Here is a 21,543-nt window from a genome sequence, read left to right on the forward strand (position 1 = left end):
GCTCCTGCTTGTTATGTAGGTGCACACCACACACACTCCTGGCTAATGATGACTTTCTGATTTATTTATTTTTAATGAATAGATTTCAGCTGCTATCTCACAGGGGTCAGATGTAACCGGTACAAATAAACGCTCAAAACTGACCTTGAAAGTCCTTAAAAGACTTTTCAGCAGCAATGCAAATAGCAAAATCTTTCAAAAACTTTTCAAGGGATCCTTTCCTGCCTTATTAAAATGTCTGGATCATCAAAGCAGGAATAAGCAAAATACAGTACAGCAACTGGACTGTGTAAGCAATGGACAGATACAGAGGGAGTCAGACAGAGTGCGCAAGCATCTAAGCTAAAGCACGAATACTAAGATAACATCGCTTTCTGTGCTATTTTGGCCTCATCGCAGATATGAGTTGGTCTCACTGCAGATACTAGTTGGTCGGTCTGGCTTACCGTATTGATATAAGCTTAAATGTGTGCTAATGTTTGAAAAGAATGAGAAGCAAATATAGAAAAGAAACAAATTTGCAGAGGAAATATTTAGTTCTCAAAGTGCGTCTTGCGTTTTCATATTTTCATTTTTGCTACCACCTGCAAAATGTTCTTTGAACTCTCAGATGCCTCACTTTCTTAACACTCTGCAATAAAATTTCTCTCTCTCTTCTATATTTTTTAGGCAAAGTCCACACACAACCCAACGTTACAGAGCTACTTTACACACATTTAAAAGCATCCACTCACAGGGAAACAGAAATTGGTTAAACTTTTATTAGTCATGTGGTCATCTTCTGGTGCTTTTGATGGAGCCCTAACTCTTTGATGCCATTTTTGGTAAGGGTTTCTTGCAAGCCTTTTGGCCATTGAGTGGTTAGTGCTAAACAGGCTGTAGTAGCCTGAACCACATCTGTGGCCAGAGAAATCCTTCAGCTTCTTCCTCACCAGACTGTCCCAGCTGTTAGGGTAGAGGGACCCACTAGACCCAGGAGGGGAAGGCGACCTAAGGGAGCCGGAAGGTGCCATGGACAAAACCAGGTGGTCCCTCGGTGCTTTGGTGATCACGGTGCCAAAATAAGAAGGATGTGGGAGAATACTTGCAAACAGGGGTATGTCTCAGACACGGGGACTCTTGGGATTACTGCGGGGACGCGTGCTCCCCCTGCCTATGCCCATAGCCTGCAGCCTCAGCCCTCAAATTCAGCTCCCCCCTTGCCAAAGCCACACAAAGAATCAGTGGGGACTTAATTAATCAGCCAGCGGCTGCCCAGCATTAATAATATACGACTCTGCAACTCAGCAGCACCTAAGAAACCCTCAAAGGATTAAGCATCCCAAGACACCAGCAGAGAGCGAGGCAAAACTCCCTGCCGAGGAGCATTCACGGTCCCAAGGCATAAGAGGCTGCATTTTCTGAAAGCCCAAGCACTGTATAATAGAGCATGCCACGTTGCCAGAATAGGGCGAGGTGCGTGAAAATAAAACAGAAGAGGACGGGTATCCCAAGACCCTGATGTGCAGCCATTAAGTTGGCACACAGAGCTAATAAGTAAACTGCTGAACAGCTGTGCGCCAAATTTCTTAATCTGTATGTGAACTCTAAAGAAAGAGTTTTTTAAAACTTAAAACCCAATATCAAATCAAGCAAATCAAGGCAGCTGACGTTTAGAGAGCCCCGGAGGCAGAGCAGGGCATGATGCCCCTCATATTGATCGCTTGTAAATGGACAATGCACCCAGCAGGGAAGGAAATGAATGGTCTGGCTGAAAAGATTAAATAATAACAGAATAGTGCAATTCTGACTTCTGCATAATGGCAAGCGCAGGACCAGCACAGAGGCCTGTAGGTGCGGGCTCCCCAGCCAACTCAGCAGGGCTGGAAACCTGCTCCTGGGGCCAGTGCTGAGTGCTGCCGCAGCTTGGGTCAGGAGCCACATGTTCCCAGCCCTTATCGCAAGGGTGCTGCTTTGCAGTCTCCCTTCCTCCACGGGTTATCGCAACCAAATGCATTATCGTCTTCATCAGATGCTCCATCCCAAGCCCAGATCCCGCTGTGGGCCCTGCACCCCCTCTGCAGGAGCTGCTCAGCTCGGCACGGGCTGGATGGCCGTTCGGTGGCCCAGCCTGCCATGCACTCTTTGCAAACCCATGTGCCCCTGCTTGCCATGGGGCAAGGGACTCGTAATCTCAGCGGGACTCGTGTCTGGGTGAGCACCCATGGGGGCACAGGACGTGACGGCCCGGCTGGCCCTGCTTCTGTATCAGCTGCAGCTGCTCAGGCTCCGGTCTTTGGGAGCAAGGTTTGGAAATGGCAGCTGGGTTCCCAATTCCTGCGGTGCCAAGCCTTTACAGTGGCGCTACTCAAACAGGTGGGACCTCCAGAAAACTCTGCCTCTGCGAGGTCCCCTCGGGTCCCACGGTGGCCCTGAGCCCTCTCAGCCAGGCAGAGCGGGGTGCAGACCTGCTAATGAACAAGCTAAACAGCTAAATGGCCCATCTCAACCGAGCGAGGGGAGGGAAACAGGCTCTTTAGTAACTTGTTTCTCAGTGCAACTCTTTAGTTAATAGCTTTTTTCCAGAAATTTAATGAAAGTCAGACCTAAGTGCTTCAAAAACCCTGCCTCAGGCTGATGTATTTATTCTCTTTCAATAGCATTATAATGATTACCCCCCAAAAGAGCTCTGCTTTAAACATCTCTCCATCCTAGCTTTATTCCATTGAAGAAAATCTCTTTTTTCTTCTACATAATTCCAGCATGACAGAAAAGGTTTTTATGCAATGGAAACAACAAAAGAAGGTGAATATCAGCAAGCCTTTTCTTGCAGTCCATAGGCAGACAGGTATTTTTTTTAGTTGAAAATAGGAGAAAGAAAGGACAAGAAGGCGTGATAGAAGGAAAAGAGAAGTGGCGGCGGGCAAAAACCAGCCAACAGTCTACACCGGGAGAAATTAATGCCTGTAAGAGCTGTAGGAGGGCCAGACGCAAGACTGCGATGCCCTGTAAATTCCCCGTCGTGCCGGGGAGCAGTTGGGAGCCGGGGCTGAGAAACCAGCCCCGCAGCTCTGCTGGGACCCAAAATGGAGCAGGGAAATGATGTACCCGGCCTCGGGGATTTCTCCAGCATGTCAGCACCTTTCTGAAGGCAGAACGTGACCCCCATGTATCGACAAGAGAAAGAGGACATTTTTTCCTCCCTTTTCATTCACCTCAATTTACATTTAACTGTAAGGCGTACCCGCTTTGGTCATTCTGGAGCATCACTAAGTACACAAACACAATTCCCAGTAGGTCTCACCGCTTTAAGCATTCACACAGCTCTTGACTCATTTAAGCAGCAAAGCCTTCTCATACCATTTTTCACTTTGTCATGGGGTCTTTATATCCCAGTTCACTTTCACACTGTTTCCCTTCTTAGCTCAACAGCTCCGTCGCAATGTCAGTCATTAGAGGACACAATGCTAACAGTGTTACAAAAGTTGACTTCTGTAAGATAAACGAGCGACTGATTTCTCTATACAAAGACAGTTGCTAGGGCATGCTTCCTTCCAGAGCCTTTTGTTGCTGAATTATAACCTTGCAGCACTTCCTTTCAGATTGCAAATACATGGGTTTTTTTGCTTTAGTTGAATCTTATAAAATACTTCCCTCCCTATTTATCATGTTCCAAAATGTTGGGCAGTGAGAAAGAAATGCTGCATTGAGGGAAAAATGCTTTCAGTCACCTGTTATGAATTGATTTATATTGCAAGAACTCACCCACTATATAGAGTCCAACAGAAACGCACACTAAAAGAAAATCAATGTCCCGAAGACCCGATAGTCTAAATAGGCTAAATAGCCCAGAGGGGCAACTGCTTTTAATAGAGTTTCTTTCTCGGAACTGCTAAAATTGTATTTTCTCTCTTTTTTTTTTTTTTTCTTTCATGGAAAATGGGCATAATATCAGCCTAAAGGAAAATCATGGCATTCACGTCAAGTCTCTAATGATAGCTTTTAAACTGTGTTGCACTCGAGCCACTGTGCCAATTTTAGAACCAATGCCTACTGGCTGCTGTCAGCACGTGGGGAGGTATTCTTTCCCAAAGCACCAGACAACCAAATTTATGCATGAGAAAATTCTCATATCCTATCTTGTTCTTGTGAAAGAATACAAAGCTTGTTGTCCAGGGTGTAGGGGCCGTCTGGTGGGGTTTTTTTTTAATTCCTTGTACAATAGGCTTCTGTCAGTGCTGCTGGAGAAGACCTTCAGCATCTTTTGATGTCAGCAGCATGTTAATAATTTATAACAGCCACTGGGTTGGCCACATGGGAAGGGGGAGGAATATTCACCCTGCCTGACTATACAGAAGTGCTTTAGCACGGTAGCTCAGTCTACCCAGGATCCCAACCACACTGTATCCCCCCCCAACCCTTCATAACTATGGAATGAGCCTGGGGAGATCAGCTGATTAACTTGGGTACATCAAATGCATGCCTAAAATTAGGTGAGGTATATCTGGGGTTTGGTGCCTATATGTCGGACAGCTGCCAGAAATCAAGTTCAGATGCATTCACTGATCAGGTTTCTGAACTGGTTTGTCTGTTCAGCCTAGAAAATAAAGCCCAATTCCTGGAATAGTCCTTGACTTACACTGACACAACACCTTGGACTACTAAAGAAGTGTATAAGCATAATTGCAGCAGTACCATTTTGGTATGGCAGCAGCACCACACCAAACCACTTTGGGTGCCTAAGTCCATTGAAGCTTCTGCATCTCTAAGTTCTGGTTTCCCAATTCCTTTCTTCAGAGCAAAGATAGCTGCTGTATCATGTGATTAAAACTGTCATTGAGGGAAAAAGAGAACAAGAGGATGAACAAAACCAGACTGCTTCATTTGTTCTCACTCCAGTGCAGGTGAAAGATGTGTAAATAGGGCTGCACTAGTGGGAGTGAAGGAGAGGAAAGGAAGGACAGAGTGGGGAAACATTAGGTAGTTGATAATATTGGATTGTCCATGAGATAATGAAGTAATCAGTTGATAATGGGATCTTATCTCACAGGGGTAAAAGCAGGAAGCCCCAGCAAGGATACAGCCCTCTAAGACTGATAACTCAGGCCAACCGTGAAAACCACTTAGCTGTTGCAGGTTTCTGCAGTCAGGGAGGCCCAAGGAGTCTCTGAGATGGATGAACTCCTACCCTTACCTTGAGATAGAAATGCACAGCCCAGGTGAGATATCTCTGGGTTTGCTTTCCCCACTTTGGAGTCCTAAATTCCAAGTTCCTACTTATCTCCAGGCTGATCTCCTCTTTCATGACCCTTGCCGTAGTTGCAAGCAGGCCATGGGGGATGCTTTAGCTGGTAAGGGGCCAAGCAGGCACTGCAATAGCTCCATGTGCAGAGGTACCAGCAAGGGGTGAGAAGCTCCTATGCCACAGATCAGCTGAAAAAACAGTCTTCTCACAGCCACTGAAGATCAGGAGGGATCTCCTGTGTCTGTGAATCCATTTCTCTACTCACATGGGTGTTTCGCCATGTAATGCAGCTCACAAACTGATCCAACTGCTTTGCATGGTATGGTGTGAGGTGCTTTTGTGCACACGCATTTATTCTTGAGGATGCATTGGGCTGTTGTTGATGAGATTTAGGCAGTGATCCTCTGAATAAATTTGGGAGGAGTGGGGAAGAGAAGGAAGTGTATCTGTATCACCCTGACAGCTGTCTGTTGCGTGCAAGTGTATAACAAGGAACAGTCAGGATTATATTACCCATGAAGAGCAGCCCTTGCTGTTGTTGGAAGGCAGCCAGGTCCTCTCTGTAGGCTTCCCCTGCAGCTTATGAAGAGATACACTCTCCTAGAGCAGGAGACCCACCTGTATACTCAGAATTCCCCTAAAGGTTGACATGGCATTTCTAATGCTAAAAAGAACCCAGAGCTTCCCTATATAAATTTCATTCTCCTTTAGGAGAAAGGGTTGGTGAGGGAAATCACCAGCAAGCTTTACTCCGTGGTACCCACACAGTGACCTCCGTGCAGAGGAGCATCATGGAGAGTTTTGCAGCTGAACAGCAGTGACGGCACAGAAACAAACCTCTTCTCTTACCAGGTCTCGGCTATTGCTTTTTGCTGCTGGGGCTAACGTGAAACAATTTTTTTCTCACAGTGAATGTTTGGAGTCTGTGAAGTCCACCTTTGCTCTGACCTGACTCAGAGGGATCACAAAGGAGGTCATCCCACCCCAGTGAATGGAGCTAGAGCTGCTTCTGCTGGGGTGGAAGGAGCCCCTCATTGTCCACAAGGCCACCCTGTTCACATCTCACTCCCATGCCCCAAGGATGTCCCAGCTCAGTATTATCTCATGGCCGAGCTGGACTTCCAGCCTCCCTTCAGCCACTCCCAGCACACGACAGCCCAGCCGTCAAGAAAAAAATGCATCCAATTCTAGGAATCCCGCGGCAGCAAGCCGGGCCGATGTCCTGAGCTGAGTGGAGCATCCTTGTGCCCTGGGTCAGGCTCCTGCACCAAACCTGCCTGGGAAGTGGCCACCAGCATCCCTGCATCCCCGTGTGGCTTTGTCAGATCCTCTCTGGGTGAGATGGCTGAAATACTTCTGGTTGCTTTGCAAGACCTGCCCGAGACCTGCAAGCTATGACCAGTGCTGCCAGGACACCCCAGCTTACTGCCCAGAGCAGCCCAAGAGAGAAACAAATATATCACGTCCAGTTCTTCCACTGGCCAAGCAGGGACTGAAACTAAGCCTGCAGTTAGGGTTTTGCCTGTGGGCTAAGACCAAGTAGGGGGTTAAGAAAACTTGTGTATACTTTTTTTGGAAAAGTTTTTTTTTTTTTTAAAGGATCTTAAAGTTGCTTAAATTTTGATGTTAACTCTCTAACCTAGAGGATATTCTTCAGGAGTGCTCTGGTCTAAACAAGCATAAAAACAGAGCCAGATTTTATAATCATATTGTGAAATGGCAATGTACTTCCCAGCTTTTGCTGTCCTCGGTTTTACAGTGAAGGTTCTGCTAAAACTCCATGTAGATACGGTTACATAAAGACAAGACTGAAGTTCCCATCTCACACTTGAATGTCTGACTGTAGTTCTTCAGAATTATTTTTATGTCACTTTTTCAGGTGAAAGGTACGAAACTGCTCCCTCTCTGAAATCCTACTCTCTTTTCAGAAGTTTCTCTGACTTCTCCCAGCTAAGCAGCCACAGACCCCGCACTCTTTTGTCCCTTTTCTGTTCATTCACATACACATGTCTTGTGAGTGAGAGGATATAATCCTCTCTTCCCATCTTGAAGCAATGCAGTGGCAAACCCCAGCCTGGTATGCATGAGTGGGATGCCACCACACTCCCCGAATCACAGCAGCCTCACGCCAGGCAGGAGCCTGGCACGGACTGGACTCAGCCCCAGCTGCCCCGGTCCTATGATAGAAAAAGTGGTATTGGGAGAGGAAACATCTTGCCACTCTCTGATCCTCCCTGCAAACCATGGGGCTATGTCACCCCTACACCGGCACATCCCTCATGGAACATGAGGAATAAACTGTAAGGCACAGTAAAATGAGTCAGCCTCACTGCAGAAACGTCACCTTTGGGACTCCTGCCACATACACATTTGTAACAGGAGTTGAATTTCCAGTCCCCTCAGGGCCAGCGCAGGGGCTTGTTGCTATTTCTTGCTTTGGTTTTCAGTGCGATTTTGGCACTTGATTCCTTCCCACAGCACCGCCTGTTACCTGCACACTACGGTTTCCATAGGCTATAGCCGTACCGGAAGCGTATTTGGCTGCAGGCTCTGTTACAACTCTCAGCAGTGCTCTGGGGCACGCTCCCATGCAATTGTATCCCACTGAAATAATCCTGAGCAAACAGCTCCTTTCAAAGACTTTCGCTCAGGGAACATCTGTGGAAAGCAGAGCAGTGCTACTTGAAACAGCCTTATCAATCATAGCGCTGCACGCTTTCAAATTGGTGTATTTCAAGATGTTGCAAGACTAGCTCTATTAGAAGGGAAACATGCTGTCTGCTTCATGTCTGAGACCATAATTTAAGTGAAATGAGAGTTCCCCGAAGAGCTGGACAGATGCCAGACCTCTTTACCTCAAGTAACTGCCTTACAGTTTTTTTTATGATGTTTCTCCTTCTAACATTGTTCAGTGCAATATGTTTGACTGCCCTGGCTCTCCCTACCACTCCTCCGCCAGCAAAGCCATGACTTTCAGAGCCAGCCAAGACAGGCAGAAAGGACAAGATGTGTTTGGGGCAGCGAGACCAGGGTGTCCCCAGGCTGGCAGGGTGCAGGCATGCCATGCTGCAGGCATCCAACACGTCAGCTGCTGCTGTGCCCATCACCTCCCCAACGGGTTAGTGGCTCTCACTTCTCTGTGATGCGGGAGGACAGGGGTTTAGGTCTTGGTCAGTCCCAAGGGATTTGAGCTCAGAGCTCTTGTGATGGGAGTCCCCTTGAAACTGGAGCACAGGGGTTTCATCTGGAGAAAGGTATTGCAAAGTGCAATGGAAAGCCTGGGAGAAGCAAACCCCAGCTCTCCTGCCTCTCACTTCAGGAGCCAACCCAGTTTCCAGGATTCTCCAAAAGCAATGGCAATCACAAGATCCCTAGTACCTTTGAGGAAGCTCGTCTCTCTCTCTGTCACCAAAACGCCCTGCATTTATCTTTTAGATATTGTGTTATTGAGAGGTAGCATTTGCGGGAAGAAGGGAGTCAGCAATTTTAATTTACTTTAAGGAAATTACTTAAACTTAAACTACTGTGGAGCACCCTTGAAGGATGAGAGTCCTGGTGGACCCAGCACCTCAGCCTCAGACCACCTCCTTTGTAAAGGCTGCTTTTGCTCACTGTGCTTGGAATGCAGGGCATCACATGTCAAATACCATATACTTGGACCTATAGCATACTCTATACCGTTCCCTACTATTTTTAAAACTCTGCTCTCCTGCAGTGCAGACATCGTTGGGCGTGTGTACATACCACGTGGAAAACGCCGGCTGCTTTGATGGGCTTGAATCCAGCGACGGGGACGCAGTGGTCAGCGTGGCCATTGCAGAAGCAGCTGCCCTTCACGATGAAGTCATAGACGGCATAGTGCAGGGGCTGCGGGGGCTGCAGGGACTGGGGGGCCGGGCTGGCCGGGAGGCAGGGGCAGCCCTGCCGCTCCAGCAGCCGCACCCGCAGGTTGGTGATCTTCAGCTGCGCCTGGGCTTCCGCGCTGTACGGGTCCTCCACGGCGTAAGGCGGTGACAGGGCTCGATATATCACCTGGGCAGAGAAATGCAGCAAGGGAAGCAGAAAGGAGGATGTCAGCCAGCCCTGTGCCGGGCCAGGGGGGTGGGATGGTGGCAGGAGCATCCCCCGGGAGCACACACCAGGCTTTTGTGATGCTCTTCCCCCTCTGCAAGCGTCGGGAGCAGCAAATCCACCTCCACCCCAGTGTGCGTGAGGTGTCCCCCCCATGATCCCCTATGCCCCTTTCCACACAAAGTCTGGACCCTACGGGTGTCCAGCAACGTTGCACCATTAACTTAAAGCAGAGGTCAGTGCCGCTGGTACATGGCATGGCCCAGCGCAAGGACCGGCAGTCCTGCAGGTGATGCTCAGGTGGGGGACCCTTCATTAACCTTCCCTCCCCTAGAATGGGTGTATTTTTTAACAAATAAAGCTCATATTTCCAAATATTTGGCTCCTATGAGTCCCAGGTTGCTTCCTACTAGACAAGTGATTAGGCGTGGCAATTAGTGACAGCAAGCTGATAGAAAACCGAGATAAGAAAGAAAGAAAAGTGGGGGGCTTCTGAAGTTTAAACAAATACTTATCAGTCAGTCTTTGTTTTAACTTGGGTCTCATTGCATAGGTAAATATTGGCTCAAGCTGAAAATGGAGAGCACTAGATAAAAATAACTAATTTTCTTGAAGAGGTTTATTTTAAACTTGTTTGTTAAGGTACCTACAGCATGCCATCAGAAACAGCATATTATTCACATAACTACTATTGGCATAAAATGACACATTTACAACACATGTATTAGTTACTGGTACATTTAACTCACAGTGACACTTTCTAAATACTTAAACAGCTCTTCACTGAGTAGCCGCCAAAGGCTTGATGAACTACAACGTTTGTAAGCAACAATTCAATCAGTCACTTGACGAGTGTTTGAGGGTGTGATGCAGCCTAACGGCTCGGGCTCCATGCACTGCTCCCAGCAGCGCCTTAAAACCTCCTCAAACCGCCCCGCTGCCCCACTGATAACCACCCACGCCACCCGAAACACCGGCCAGCCTCCTGTGAACAAGGAGGTGCGTGGCCGCAAAGGGCAACCACAGTTTCTTGCCAGGACATGCTGCAGGGTGCCCGGCAAGAGGCAGCGGGTGAGCTTGCCAGCGCTTACGGGGATCACAGCCTCGTCTACCTAAATCCACTCCTACCAAAGGATGCGGCTGATACGCTTCAGCTGATGAAGGTTTCCCTTTTATTTCACCAGGATTCACAAATCCTGGAAATAATGATGCCAGTGCTGCCAGCTCGCCTGCCCACGGGCTTTGCCTGCCGGCTGCTGCCTCTGCCAGCCCCATCACTACTGGCACCACTCCTGGCCAGGACCTGGCTTTTCTCCAGAACTGCCAGGATCCAGCTGGAGGAAGTTTTGTCCTGGCCTGGAAGGAGATTTAGAGCTCATTTTGGGGCTGAATGGTGGCAGCGTGCTTTTGCACGTCCTATCTGCCTGCCAAGCACGGTCACTACCGGTGCGCCGGTGACAGCGGGGCTTGGGCGTGCTGGTGCCGGAAGCCGCGTGCTGGCAAGCACATCGTGCCTGCAGCCCCACGCCGCCATCCTGCAGGTGCTCCCTCCCAAAGGTATTCCAGCACCTTCTGCTGGAAAGATGTAAGGGAGGAGGTTGACCATGAGAGGTGGTCAGCGGGCAAGGCTGGTGAGCGGTACGCCCCTTGTGCAGAAGTGTTAAGTCTGATGAATGATATTAATAAATAGTAACACATTTCAAAAGTTTTTTTTTTTTTTCCCTTTCTTTCAGGAACATACAGAGTTTTTTCTGCTTTCCTAAAATAAAAAATACCAAGCAGATATGAACAGAAACCCAAGCGAACCCAACTATCAGGCCCTGCACCTCTCCCCAAGGCTTGTTATTTACCCAAATTTAAATCAATGTCATTCTGATCACATTTACACATTAGTGGCTTTGTGAACACAAGATGCTTTCAGATATGGAAAGAAAATTCCTTGGGAAACATCCAAACCGGAGACATTGATTTCCTTTTAGTGGAGATGATGGAAAATGCCATGCTGAGAATTTTCAGTAAAAATTAGCAGTTTGGGTTCCCTGCAATTACATAAACTGCATCTCAGAGAAATCTTTGTTTGTCCTGATTTGGTTGAGAGTGGCGAAGGAAATACAGAAACGGGAACAACTTATGCTAGATGCAGCTGCAGACTTTCTTCTCATCATTCTCAGCTTTTCTTGTTTATCTATCCCTGTTTAATACATGTGACTGATGCTTGTAGCTCTAGTAAAGACAATTGCAACAAGGAAATCAATAACCCTGAGCGCCTTCATGCCGAGAGAGTTAAATCTTGCCCATGTGGAATTCAGGGCGAGTTATGCTGCTGATTTCAATGGAGCCAGTATTCCTGCTTAGGCCCTAAAATGTTACAAACATTTCTTTTATGGCTACTTGAAAACAGTGATGCTAAACATGAGCCCAATCTGTAATTCCCAGGGGCTGTGGGCTCTCAGCCGCTCCCCCTGGCTCCCCCAGGTTGCTCCAGCTGTGCCCAGCAGCCCCGGCCCCGGCTTCAGAGCCACGCTGCAGCCTGCACCAGTGCAACATAATGGGGTGAGCCTGGTTTCAGTGCTGCCAACACAGCAAACACCCTCATCCCTCCGTCCCAGACGCTAGTAGTTCTGTTTTAATAAAATACAAACCAGTCATTATCGTAGAGTCACAGAATGGTTTAGGTTGGAAGGGACCTTAAAGATCATCTAGTTCCAACTCCCCTGCCACGTAGGACACCATACAAATAGCAATTCCGTGCTCTGCCCTGGCCGATTGAGCTGGAGGCCCACAGACTGCATAATAGGGTCAAGGATGTGTTTCCCAGCAAGGTTTGCCTCTTCAGTTGTTCATCTTGCTGATTTATCCCAGCCTATCTCGGGAGTCAGCACATCAGTGGGGCCACACCATCCTCATACAGTTCTTATGGGTCTGCAACCCCTGTGCTGCCCAGCACCTCAGCCCCACATACACACAGGCCAGCAACAGCTTTCCAGCTTTTACCTTTCCTTGGACTTTTCTGCACAATTGTCCCACTAATGGGACCAGCCCTGGTCTGCAGCATCCCATCTATGAACGAACCATGGTTTGCACAGCAAACCTGACTGGGTTTTCACACCTACAGTTCTGCCGGCAGCCCCCAGCCACTGCAGTCAGAGGCCTCCTCAACCAAAATACTGTTTAGTTTTAATGGCGCAGGGGAAGGATGTAGGCAGAATTTGAGAAGAACTCACTGCCAACATGCATATGTTATCTGACGATGGGGTTTTGCAAGCCCATCATCTCCCTGGTGCCACCGGGCAGGACTTCCCCCAATTGACTCTGTTGGGCTGCCCTGGGATGCTCGTGGTGACATGCCCAATCCACAGCCATCATTTCCTCTTCCCAACAGCTCCACAAAGCCCTCTGGGTTTATCTTGCTAAAACCACACAGGAAACACGCGTGCCTGGCTCAACCTGCAGGGACAGAAACTCTCCGCAGCAGCTCCACCACCCTGGCTGCGGTCTTGGCACATGCCATGTCAGCTTTTTCGCTGTTGGGACAGCCCCTCTGCCACACATGATGGGGGAACAGCAGTTCCCTCCCACCCCCCAGAGAAGTTGCTGCCTGCAGAGCCATCAAGTCCGCTACTCTTCCTATCCCAAAAGTGCTGGAAGTCATGCCCAAGGGTCCTGCCAAAGATAGCTGTGTTGTGATTATGCAAGGGAGATAAATAGCTCAACGAGGTACAGGAGAACATCCTTTTTGATAGATGATGCTGTTCCTGTTTTCATTGAGCAAGGCCTCTGCCAGGAGAAAGCTCCACCATGCACAGGGGAATGCACACACCCTCTTGGTAAAGGAGCAACCGCAGCAAAATCTGGCCATTCACCTGCAGCAAGCCTCCCAGAAAGCACCCGAGGGTGACCAGACCTCCGGCTTTCCCACTCAAGTGTGTTTGCATGCAGTTGCCTTACCGACAATATGTCAAAGCCCAGCATTACGATGTTGGGTAGACAATGTGACTTCTCCCAGTAGTCAGCACCACGTATGATAGCAAAGGGTAGGAGGCCTGGATCTTACAGCAGCAGCTCTACAGTGCATACACTAATCCAAATTTTCTGTTTTGTAGAACAAGTAGGAAGTAATAAATTGAAAATCCACACCACTTCTATGCTAGACATGCCCTAATATATCCCATCAGAAAGATATTTTCATTCCCTGTGTTGCTAACTCACTATAAATCTTATAGTATTTGGGATTCTTCTTAAACACAATCCCAGGAACTGAATCTTTATCTCAGCTTCCATTTAAAACTAAGTATCTAGCAATATCTCACGCCTGAGGAGCAAATGTCACATACCAGGAGGCAAATAAAAAGAACCTCTCTCTTTAAACCAAAGTATCAGTATTTGGGGTAATGCTACATCCATGTCACGTGGAATTATGCTGTTGGATCCCACATGCTATAAATGCGACATCTGCACGAAGCAACATCAATAGAGAAGTGATTTAAAACTTGCATGAGGATTTTTTGGTAGGGGAGAAACAGCCAAATAGGAACTGTAGCCTACAATCCCTGAGTGAAGAATGCCACTGCTATGCCTCGAGAAGGTTGGGTTCACCTCACCCTCCCGGTGGGACGCCCGGCGGTGGCAGGTGGGAGCCCACTCCACTCCACTCACAGGGGAGTGGGAGTGGAGAAGCTGCCCCACCGCGCCTTGTGCATGCCATGGAGTAAAAATATTCTGCTTTTCAGCCAGACTGCTCCGGCTGTCTGCGGTTTGGCAACATCATTACATAGACATCCTCTAATAAATTTCCACAGCATTTCAACTTCCTTATGGGCTGTCATAAGCAACTCTTGCTCTGTTGATTACTTCACTTTATTTTGTCTTAGTGGTGCAAGAAGCCTTAGCTACTTGCCGTTCTGCAGATGCAGTAATGTAGCCCTATATATAAATAGAAAGGCAGCCATGAACGTGCTGCACTCAAGTAAACTCTTGCACCACAATGACCTTGATTTATAAAATCATAAAAGTCTCTTTGCAAGAAGTACCCTAGTATGTTTACACTCGAGAGGCAATGAAAGGACATCTTTATATATATCCACAGTGGGAAGGAAAATGCTAATGAATGATGCTGAGAGCAACAAAATAGGCTCTGAAGTCAAAGTTGCCTGAGGAAGTCAACAAAACCAATGAAAGATCTGCCGCCAGCAAAGCCTTCTCGATGAGTCATGGGCGCATCTCAGACTACTGAAGCCTCCACCCGCCACAGCTGCAGGGGCCTGGATCTTTGTCAAGATACAAGTGTCCCCAGCGATAAATGGGTCCCTTTGGGTCTCAAATGCCCATGACATTGAGGAGACACACGTGATCCACAAGAAGCTTCTTCCTCACAGACCTTCAGAAATAGGCACAGCTGCAGAGGCTGCGGGCAGGGGCCCGCAGCCCCCGTGTGCGTGTCCCTTCCCCGGGTCCCAGCACCCAGCTAGAGGCACAACGCTCCAACCTCCAACTGGGAGACCGGCCTCAGCCAGAGCTTCTCTCCCTGAGCCTGGAATGCATCAGGAGATAGTTCACAAAATGACACCACGGGTAAATTACAGACAGAGGGAATAAATAGATGGGAAACTCAAGAAGCGTATACACACGGGAACAAGCCAACAGATGGGAATATGGCAGAAATAAAAGCAATCATCAAATATTAAAAACAGAACTGCATTTTTATTTGGTTGTAAATGAAAACCAAGGTGGTAACACTGCACAAAGTGGTCTGAGGTTTCTTTCCAACAAGATCTCCAGATAAAAGAGATTGACTCTACCCTGTGTCATCCGACCTGGATGCATGAGTGCATCTATAATAATGACCTATCCGTATTAGTGATTCACCTATCCAGCTCATGGGTATTTGATAAATTCAGTACTGCTTTCTTTGAGTCTTGCTGGTGATTTTATTCCTTTCAGTGTATCTTACAGGAACAAGGGAAAAAAATAAGAAGAATAAAAAGAATGTAAGGTTTGCTGTCTTCTCCAAATAGAGAGACGGCAAAAGCAATGAGGGGAGTACACCACCATACAAAAGGGCATCTGATGTCTAGGTAAGTGTTTAACGGAAAAGTTAAGGTTTGCATTAGGAGTCTGCAGTGTCTCTTGGTATGCAGGCACTAAATAAATGTGGCTAATTGACCTGTATTATGGGGCCCTGTTGAATCTCCACATCACTGGAAACTATCTGGTTCATTTAGTGCCTGGACTATGCTCTGAAAACATAGGCAGTGGTGGAGCTCTGCCAGCGCATCCAGGACCTCATCCCTTTGCCTCCTGAAAAATTTCCCTTGAGCCCGGCAAGCAGCTGAGGTTAGGCACCACCTGTCAGGCGCCGGGGCTAAGGCGAAGGGAGTCCTCATCTCCCACCTCCTGGCCCTGGGATTTCCAGTTGTGTGCCCAGCATCACCTCACGTCTACTCATCCCCACAGGCCCCAGCTGTTGCTCGCAGCCACACACAACTGCAGCTCAAGCTGAGATGCTCCATGCTGTACCCCCTGCCCAGTACGCCTCTGCCACCCCGAGCCACTGCGTGCCTGCCCCCCGCCCCCCACGCCTCCCTCCAGCCAGCCCAGCCCATCGAACAGCCCAGGCCTTCTCCCATAGGAACTACCCAAAAGTGGCAACTGCTTTCAGCCTTGGCTGGTCTTGTTCGGAGAAGCTTAGCTGCAAAGTTTTATCGGGCCAATTAAGCTTTCCTTCTCAACAGATGTAAAAGTTAAAAGTAATCATTTCTCCTGGTAAGTGTTACAGAAAACTCACAGGGGGAAATAAGGCTGATTTGTAGAAATGGGTAATTTAAAAAATAATAGCAGTGATGCGACACGTGTGTGCCCACTGGGACTTTCTATAACATCAACCTGCCACAGTGTCTGATTTCAACTTCCACCCAAGAAACTGCATCATTGCCACAAAAGCCTAATTAGACTTTTCTTTTTTTCACTTGCAGAGGGAATTGGATATAAATTTAGCTGCGGAAATCCAGTGCCAGCCAGGCATTCAAAGAGGGTGTCCCCACACCTCCTTCGCTCACCCCTGCTTGGTCACCTCATGGTGGTGCAGAGAAACATTGAGGCTGAGACTGCTCCATGCTCATCCCCTTGCACCTTCCCAGGAAAGAGTAATTAAGCCTAATTAAGCCTAACACCCAACGCAAGAAAGACTAAAGTGAGACTGTCCTTCTGTACACGTGAGAATGGCTTGAATTCCAAGGTTTGCTGTGCCAAGTGGCGAGACTCACACCACAGCAATAAATCCTATTTGGTATCTACAGGGAGCAGTGACAGTCCTACCTGCCCTGGCGCCTTTGGGGACCCCTTTTTACAATGGGAAGCCTCAGGCACAGGAGCTGCCTTGTTTAAAGGGGGTCCCTCAGCCCTGCCAGTGCAGGAGCAGCTCAGGTGCCCCGCCTGTCAGACGCATGGTCTAACCACCAGACCTAGCGCCTACAACAACCAACGTATTCCCTGCCCACATATGTCCTCTGAGAGAGACAGATGCTCTGCAGATAGGTTTTTCTTGTTCAGTTTCAGTATTGGGGGCTCAAACACATGCTAGTATTTACTCTCCCAGTCAGTATTTTAGTTTCCAGGGATTTTCTGCATCAGTGTGGTCAACTTCTGCCAGGCTCTCTCCTTGGCTCTTCCCGGAGCGGGGAGCTGTGTCTGCAGAGGAGTGTTTCTCTTGGGAAGACTTCCCATATGTTTTAGGTTAGTTCCCTACTGAAATAGGCCTTATGCCATCCCACTGCACATGTATCTATGCATCTGTCCATCAGTCCACCCTAAAAACTTTTGAAACCCCTGGCTAACTTCAACCACATTTGGGAGATATATCTTAAAGGCATTAAGCTCCTAAAAGTTTTATGAAAACAGTCTTGTTCCTTCACAAGCCTGGTGGACTCCTCCCGCTGTGAAGAAGCCACAGTGCTGGTACCCTCTATTGACAAAACAGACTTACTTGATGTACTACCAGACCAAGCAAAAGAGCTTTTAAGAGAGAAACCCATGCATATCTCTGTGCTATGTTCATTGCAATGACCCTAGGCTAAAAAAAAGACTTTTGGCAGATGCTGTAACTAATTCATATGGCACGGGAAGTTCATCAGCCTAAACTGGGCAGGTATCACCCACCAGCTCCTCTAATATACTTTGTTTTTCTGCCTGTCAGAGTAAGTGGACTGCAGGGAAGAAGAGCCTCTTTTTTTCTCACAGAGAGGTCTGCCCATCCCCTGCATGTGCACATACACGGTGCACATTTCAGCATCACCTGGGTGAGATGAAACAACAAGAGAAGTTGGGAAACCTGCCTCGCCACTGCAGAAAGGTGACCGTCAGAGACACTAAGGTCAAACTGAGGAGTGGAGCCTGTCTTTTGGGCCACAGCATGAAGCACTCTGTCCATGTCCCCAAGTGATGGTGACAGAAACCTGCTGTGTACCACCAATGGTAGCCCCTGAGCTGCTTGAGATGCTGGAGAAATGGCACTCTATTTGGGCCCATGCCTACAGCCTTTCTGCAATCTTTTACAGCACATAAAACAAGGCAAAGAATCCCTTGTCTCACCATCTAAAAGTTAGGCAATCTTACAAAGACTTCAGGAGGAAAATCCAACTATTTCAAATAACTGGCCCTTGCGGGGGCCTTGGCAAGTTAATTTACACCAAGGCAACTTTTATCTTTTGGGAAACTCAGGGCATTCTTCTGCCATTCTCAAAAGCAAGCTGTATGGGACAAGCTCTTACTCACACACAGCAGCTGGCCAGTGAGGGGCTGGGAAAGGCATGAGGAGAGTTAGGCAAGAGCCTTGGGATTTCTCCAGGATCCTTGACTTCTCTAGCAATAATCAATCAGATGAGAGCCATCATCTCAACTTCCTTTCAACATCCCACCACACAGCTTCATGAGATGAAAATGAAACACTGCTAGGTCATGCCTGTCTTCATGCAGACAATGATCACAGAAGTAATATTCCTACCAGAAAAATCTCTCTCCAGCTCAAAACATGTGAATTTCTTCACCTCCAGCTAACAGTGCTTCTCCAGGAATTGATAGTTTATTCCACAATGGCTTTATTTTGCCTAATCACTACTTTCACTCATGAGATACACTCATCAAACAGATACCCTTAGTTTCTTGGCTCACAAAACCCTCCAGATGCATGACATCATCAGCTATGCACTACCAAGGAAAACAATTATTGCTTTTTTCTCATCTTCAGAATCACCGTTTCCAAGGCTGCACTATCCCACATAGGAAAATGAACCAGCACATTTCAGCTGATGATATGAAGAAGTCCTTTGACCGATCAGCAAGAAAGATGGTATTTAAATACTTTACCCTCCAGCAATTCCCCTCCTTTCCCTATCCCCACAAAGATTTATGTTCTCAGCCTTGGCCTGCCGGCAGTACCTGTTGTGCATATGGAAGACCAAGAAAACCTGGAGCTACCTCCAAAGAACCAGACAGAGAACTGGACTTGCTTGTTCATAGGCAGGGCTGTAAGAAAAGCTGGCTCACTCCCCAGAGCTGCAGAATAACCCCTTTAACAGCTTCTGAGCACGATGCACCACTGCAAAAGCCTGCAAGGCAGCAGGTTAGCATTTTGGCAAGAATGCCCTCAACAGTACTAGGGATCAAGGGGATTTCTTTCAGCCTAAGAGTAACCAGATTTCATGAATATATTTCAATTGTTTTTGTCTATAATGAAAAGGCTTTGTGTCTACCGAGCTGGCTGCTTACACCATCCAGTTACCACAAGCTACACTTAATTTTGGGAAAAAGAACACCTGTCTGAATTGTATGCAAATACACAGTTAAAAAGGCCATGAGAAACAGCACTGCCCATTCAACTCATGGCTACAGATTTTGACCTCAGCAATGAGGGACACTGCGCAGAGACCGGTGATAGAGAGTTATGGCATATGTGTCTAGTAAGCCTGGTTTTGGACATTAACTTCTTTTCTTCCTGGAAATGTTGCCCAGGGAGAATTTGAGGACTTCACCATTTGTGTAGGATTTTGAACGTTAGTAGACTAGCTCTCTCGCACCGACACCCATTGTGCATGACGATTAATCTCAGATTAAGTCCCCATGAGCTTTTGATCCAAAACTTCTGAGATGTGTCGATTCACTGCTTTAGGTTACACACATCCCGTGTAACCGGTTGTATCCAGGAATCCCAAAGAGAAACATGGCAACCCTACTTTCCAGACAGCAAACTGGGCGCTGTGTAAGTGAGCCAGTCCTCCCTTCATGCCAAAAATGAACTGTGAAATGAAACAGTGGGGTGCAGTGCCTGAAGAGAGGCTCTGGCTGCACCGCTAAAATCCCATGGCACTTTTCTCAAGGGAAGCAATAGTCCCGCTAACAAGGCCAGATGCCAATTTAGAGAATTAAATTCTGCCTACCCAAATTCCTCTTGTTTCATGTGGGTACAGTGCTCTTCACTTCCTACATAAGAAGTTTGGAAAGGGTCTTCTTGAGCCCTGGGACTCATTCGCTCCTGCTGTTGGCAGCCTACAATACACCCCCTTTCACAGACTGGTCAAGCTCACTCCGAGGAATAATTTGTTTTAGCCATAATTAGAGGCCGACCCAGAAGCCCTGATCTGCAGTTGTTAGAAACTTGCTGTTCTAAACAGAGGACCACTGATACGCACTGTTAAACATTGGCTATGCTCCATCCTAGGGGTGGCCACATTTCAAGCACTGGCCAAATGGAGGGCCAACCTCCAAGCGTCAAAAGCCCTGGGAAAGCCAGGGAGAAAAGGAGATGATGAGACCTTCCTGTGGGCTAGCTGCAATGGGGAGAATCACACGGAGGATCACCGGGCAGGTTGGAGAAGCGTCTTGCCCCTCGCATGCCCTGGTCCTCCAGAGGTGCTGAGCACCAGGGAGGCCCAGCAAAAGGGACACGGCACTGTTCTGGGACTGTTTGTGGCAGAGAGGGAGGGTTTTGACACAACCTTGCCCAGAGACCTGGCAGTATCATCCCTGGTACTCCACATATGGAAAAATTAAAATGCAGGTGCCGGTGCCCAGAAAACAGCAGCTGTGGTGCTCAGCCCTGATGGTGCCCAATCTCTGGAGGGAAAGTACCTTTCATCGTAAAATTCCCTGGAGACCAAAGGTTTGTCCCACATGTGCCCAGAACCTCCCTTGCCTCCTGTCCTCCCAGGCACAGACACAAAACTAAGCTCAGGTTTCCCCTTTTCCCCTAAATCCCCTTTTTGCTGCCCCATTATTTAAAGGGAGAGGCTCCTCGCAACCCAACAATGCTAAAGCCAGTGGAAACCCTGCGCAGGGCTTGGAAAGACAGGCTTCCCTGCCAGGAGGGAAAGCCTGGGGGCCAAGCCAAGAGATGCACCTTGCCACAGCCATGGGCAAGGTGGCCGGTGGGAGGATGGCATCCTGCTGGCATGCCGCTGCTGCCAGCACTGCCATGAGCAGTGAGCCCTGTGCTGTGCTGGCCGGCAGGCACGCATCCCGCTCGGCTCTCACGAACCCTCCCCACCCCGCGCTGAATGGCCAGCTGCCGCAGCCCAGGATTTCGAGCTTCCTACATCACTTCATTGTCTCTGGCCTGACTTCGTTTATTTTGTCTCATTAACTTTTCCCCTAGAAATCATTATTCTTGTGCTTATGAAATAATGGCCCCCATGTCTTGCTAAATTCACTGATACAATGCAAAGAGTTGGGCTGGGTCTGGCCATCATCCCCACCATCCCTGTCCCCCGACTGAACAGACTGTCTTTTGCATGTGGTATTTCTGTACAAAGTCCGATAATTTGCATTTTCCCAAAGACAGAATGATCAGGAAGTTAAAGCTGTTAAAGAGGGTTTTTTCCTACAAGATGCACTTCTACAAAGTGTAGAGGTGGGACTTGAAAACACGCTTCCCTAGCCGTGTCCTCATGTGTCCTGAGCACTGCTGAACACCAGCCAGATCCCTCTATCCTTCTCATCAGTTTGGGCCTTTGTTTTCTCTCTGTGTGGACACCAATGGCACAGGATGATTGAAAAAGCTGTTTGCAGCCCTCTAATGGGCTGACATCCCAGGCTGTTTGAGGTTATTCTTGCACATTTGCCCAGGTTCTTTGTGAAGTCCCAAGTCCTGCAAGTGACTGAACTCAAATCTCCCGTGACCCATGAGATCCTTGGAGGATCTCAGAGCAATGGAGAATCTCAGAGCAATGGAGATGTAGCTTTGGTTAAGGACACCAACG

The 21,543-nt window shown here is 48.0% G+C and overlaps 1 protein-coding gene across 2 annotated transcripts in view; it reads right to left on the minus strand.

Annotated features, from left to right (window-relative positions):
* The window catches only part of NTN4 (netrin 4), a 44,705-nt gene that overhangs the window by 16,675 nt on the left and 6,487 nt on the right, over positions 1-21,543 (minus strand). For both annotated transcript variants that reach the window (XM_075718200.1, XM_075718193.1), the window contains exon 2: positions 8,969-9,256. In XM_075718200.1, the coding sequence (XP_075574315.1) occupies positions 8,969-9,256 (288 nt within the window). The remainder of the gene's footprint in view (positions 1-8,968; positions 9,257-21,543) is intronic.

This window comes from Pelecanus crispus, chromosome 1, assembly GCF_030463565.1.
Source record: "Pelecanus crispus isolate bPelCri1 chromosome 1, bPelCri1.pri, whole genome shotgun sequence".
NCBI lineage: Eukaryota > Metazoa > Chordata > Aves > Pelecaniformes > Pelecanidae > Pelecanus > Pelecanus crispus.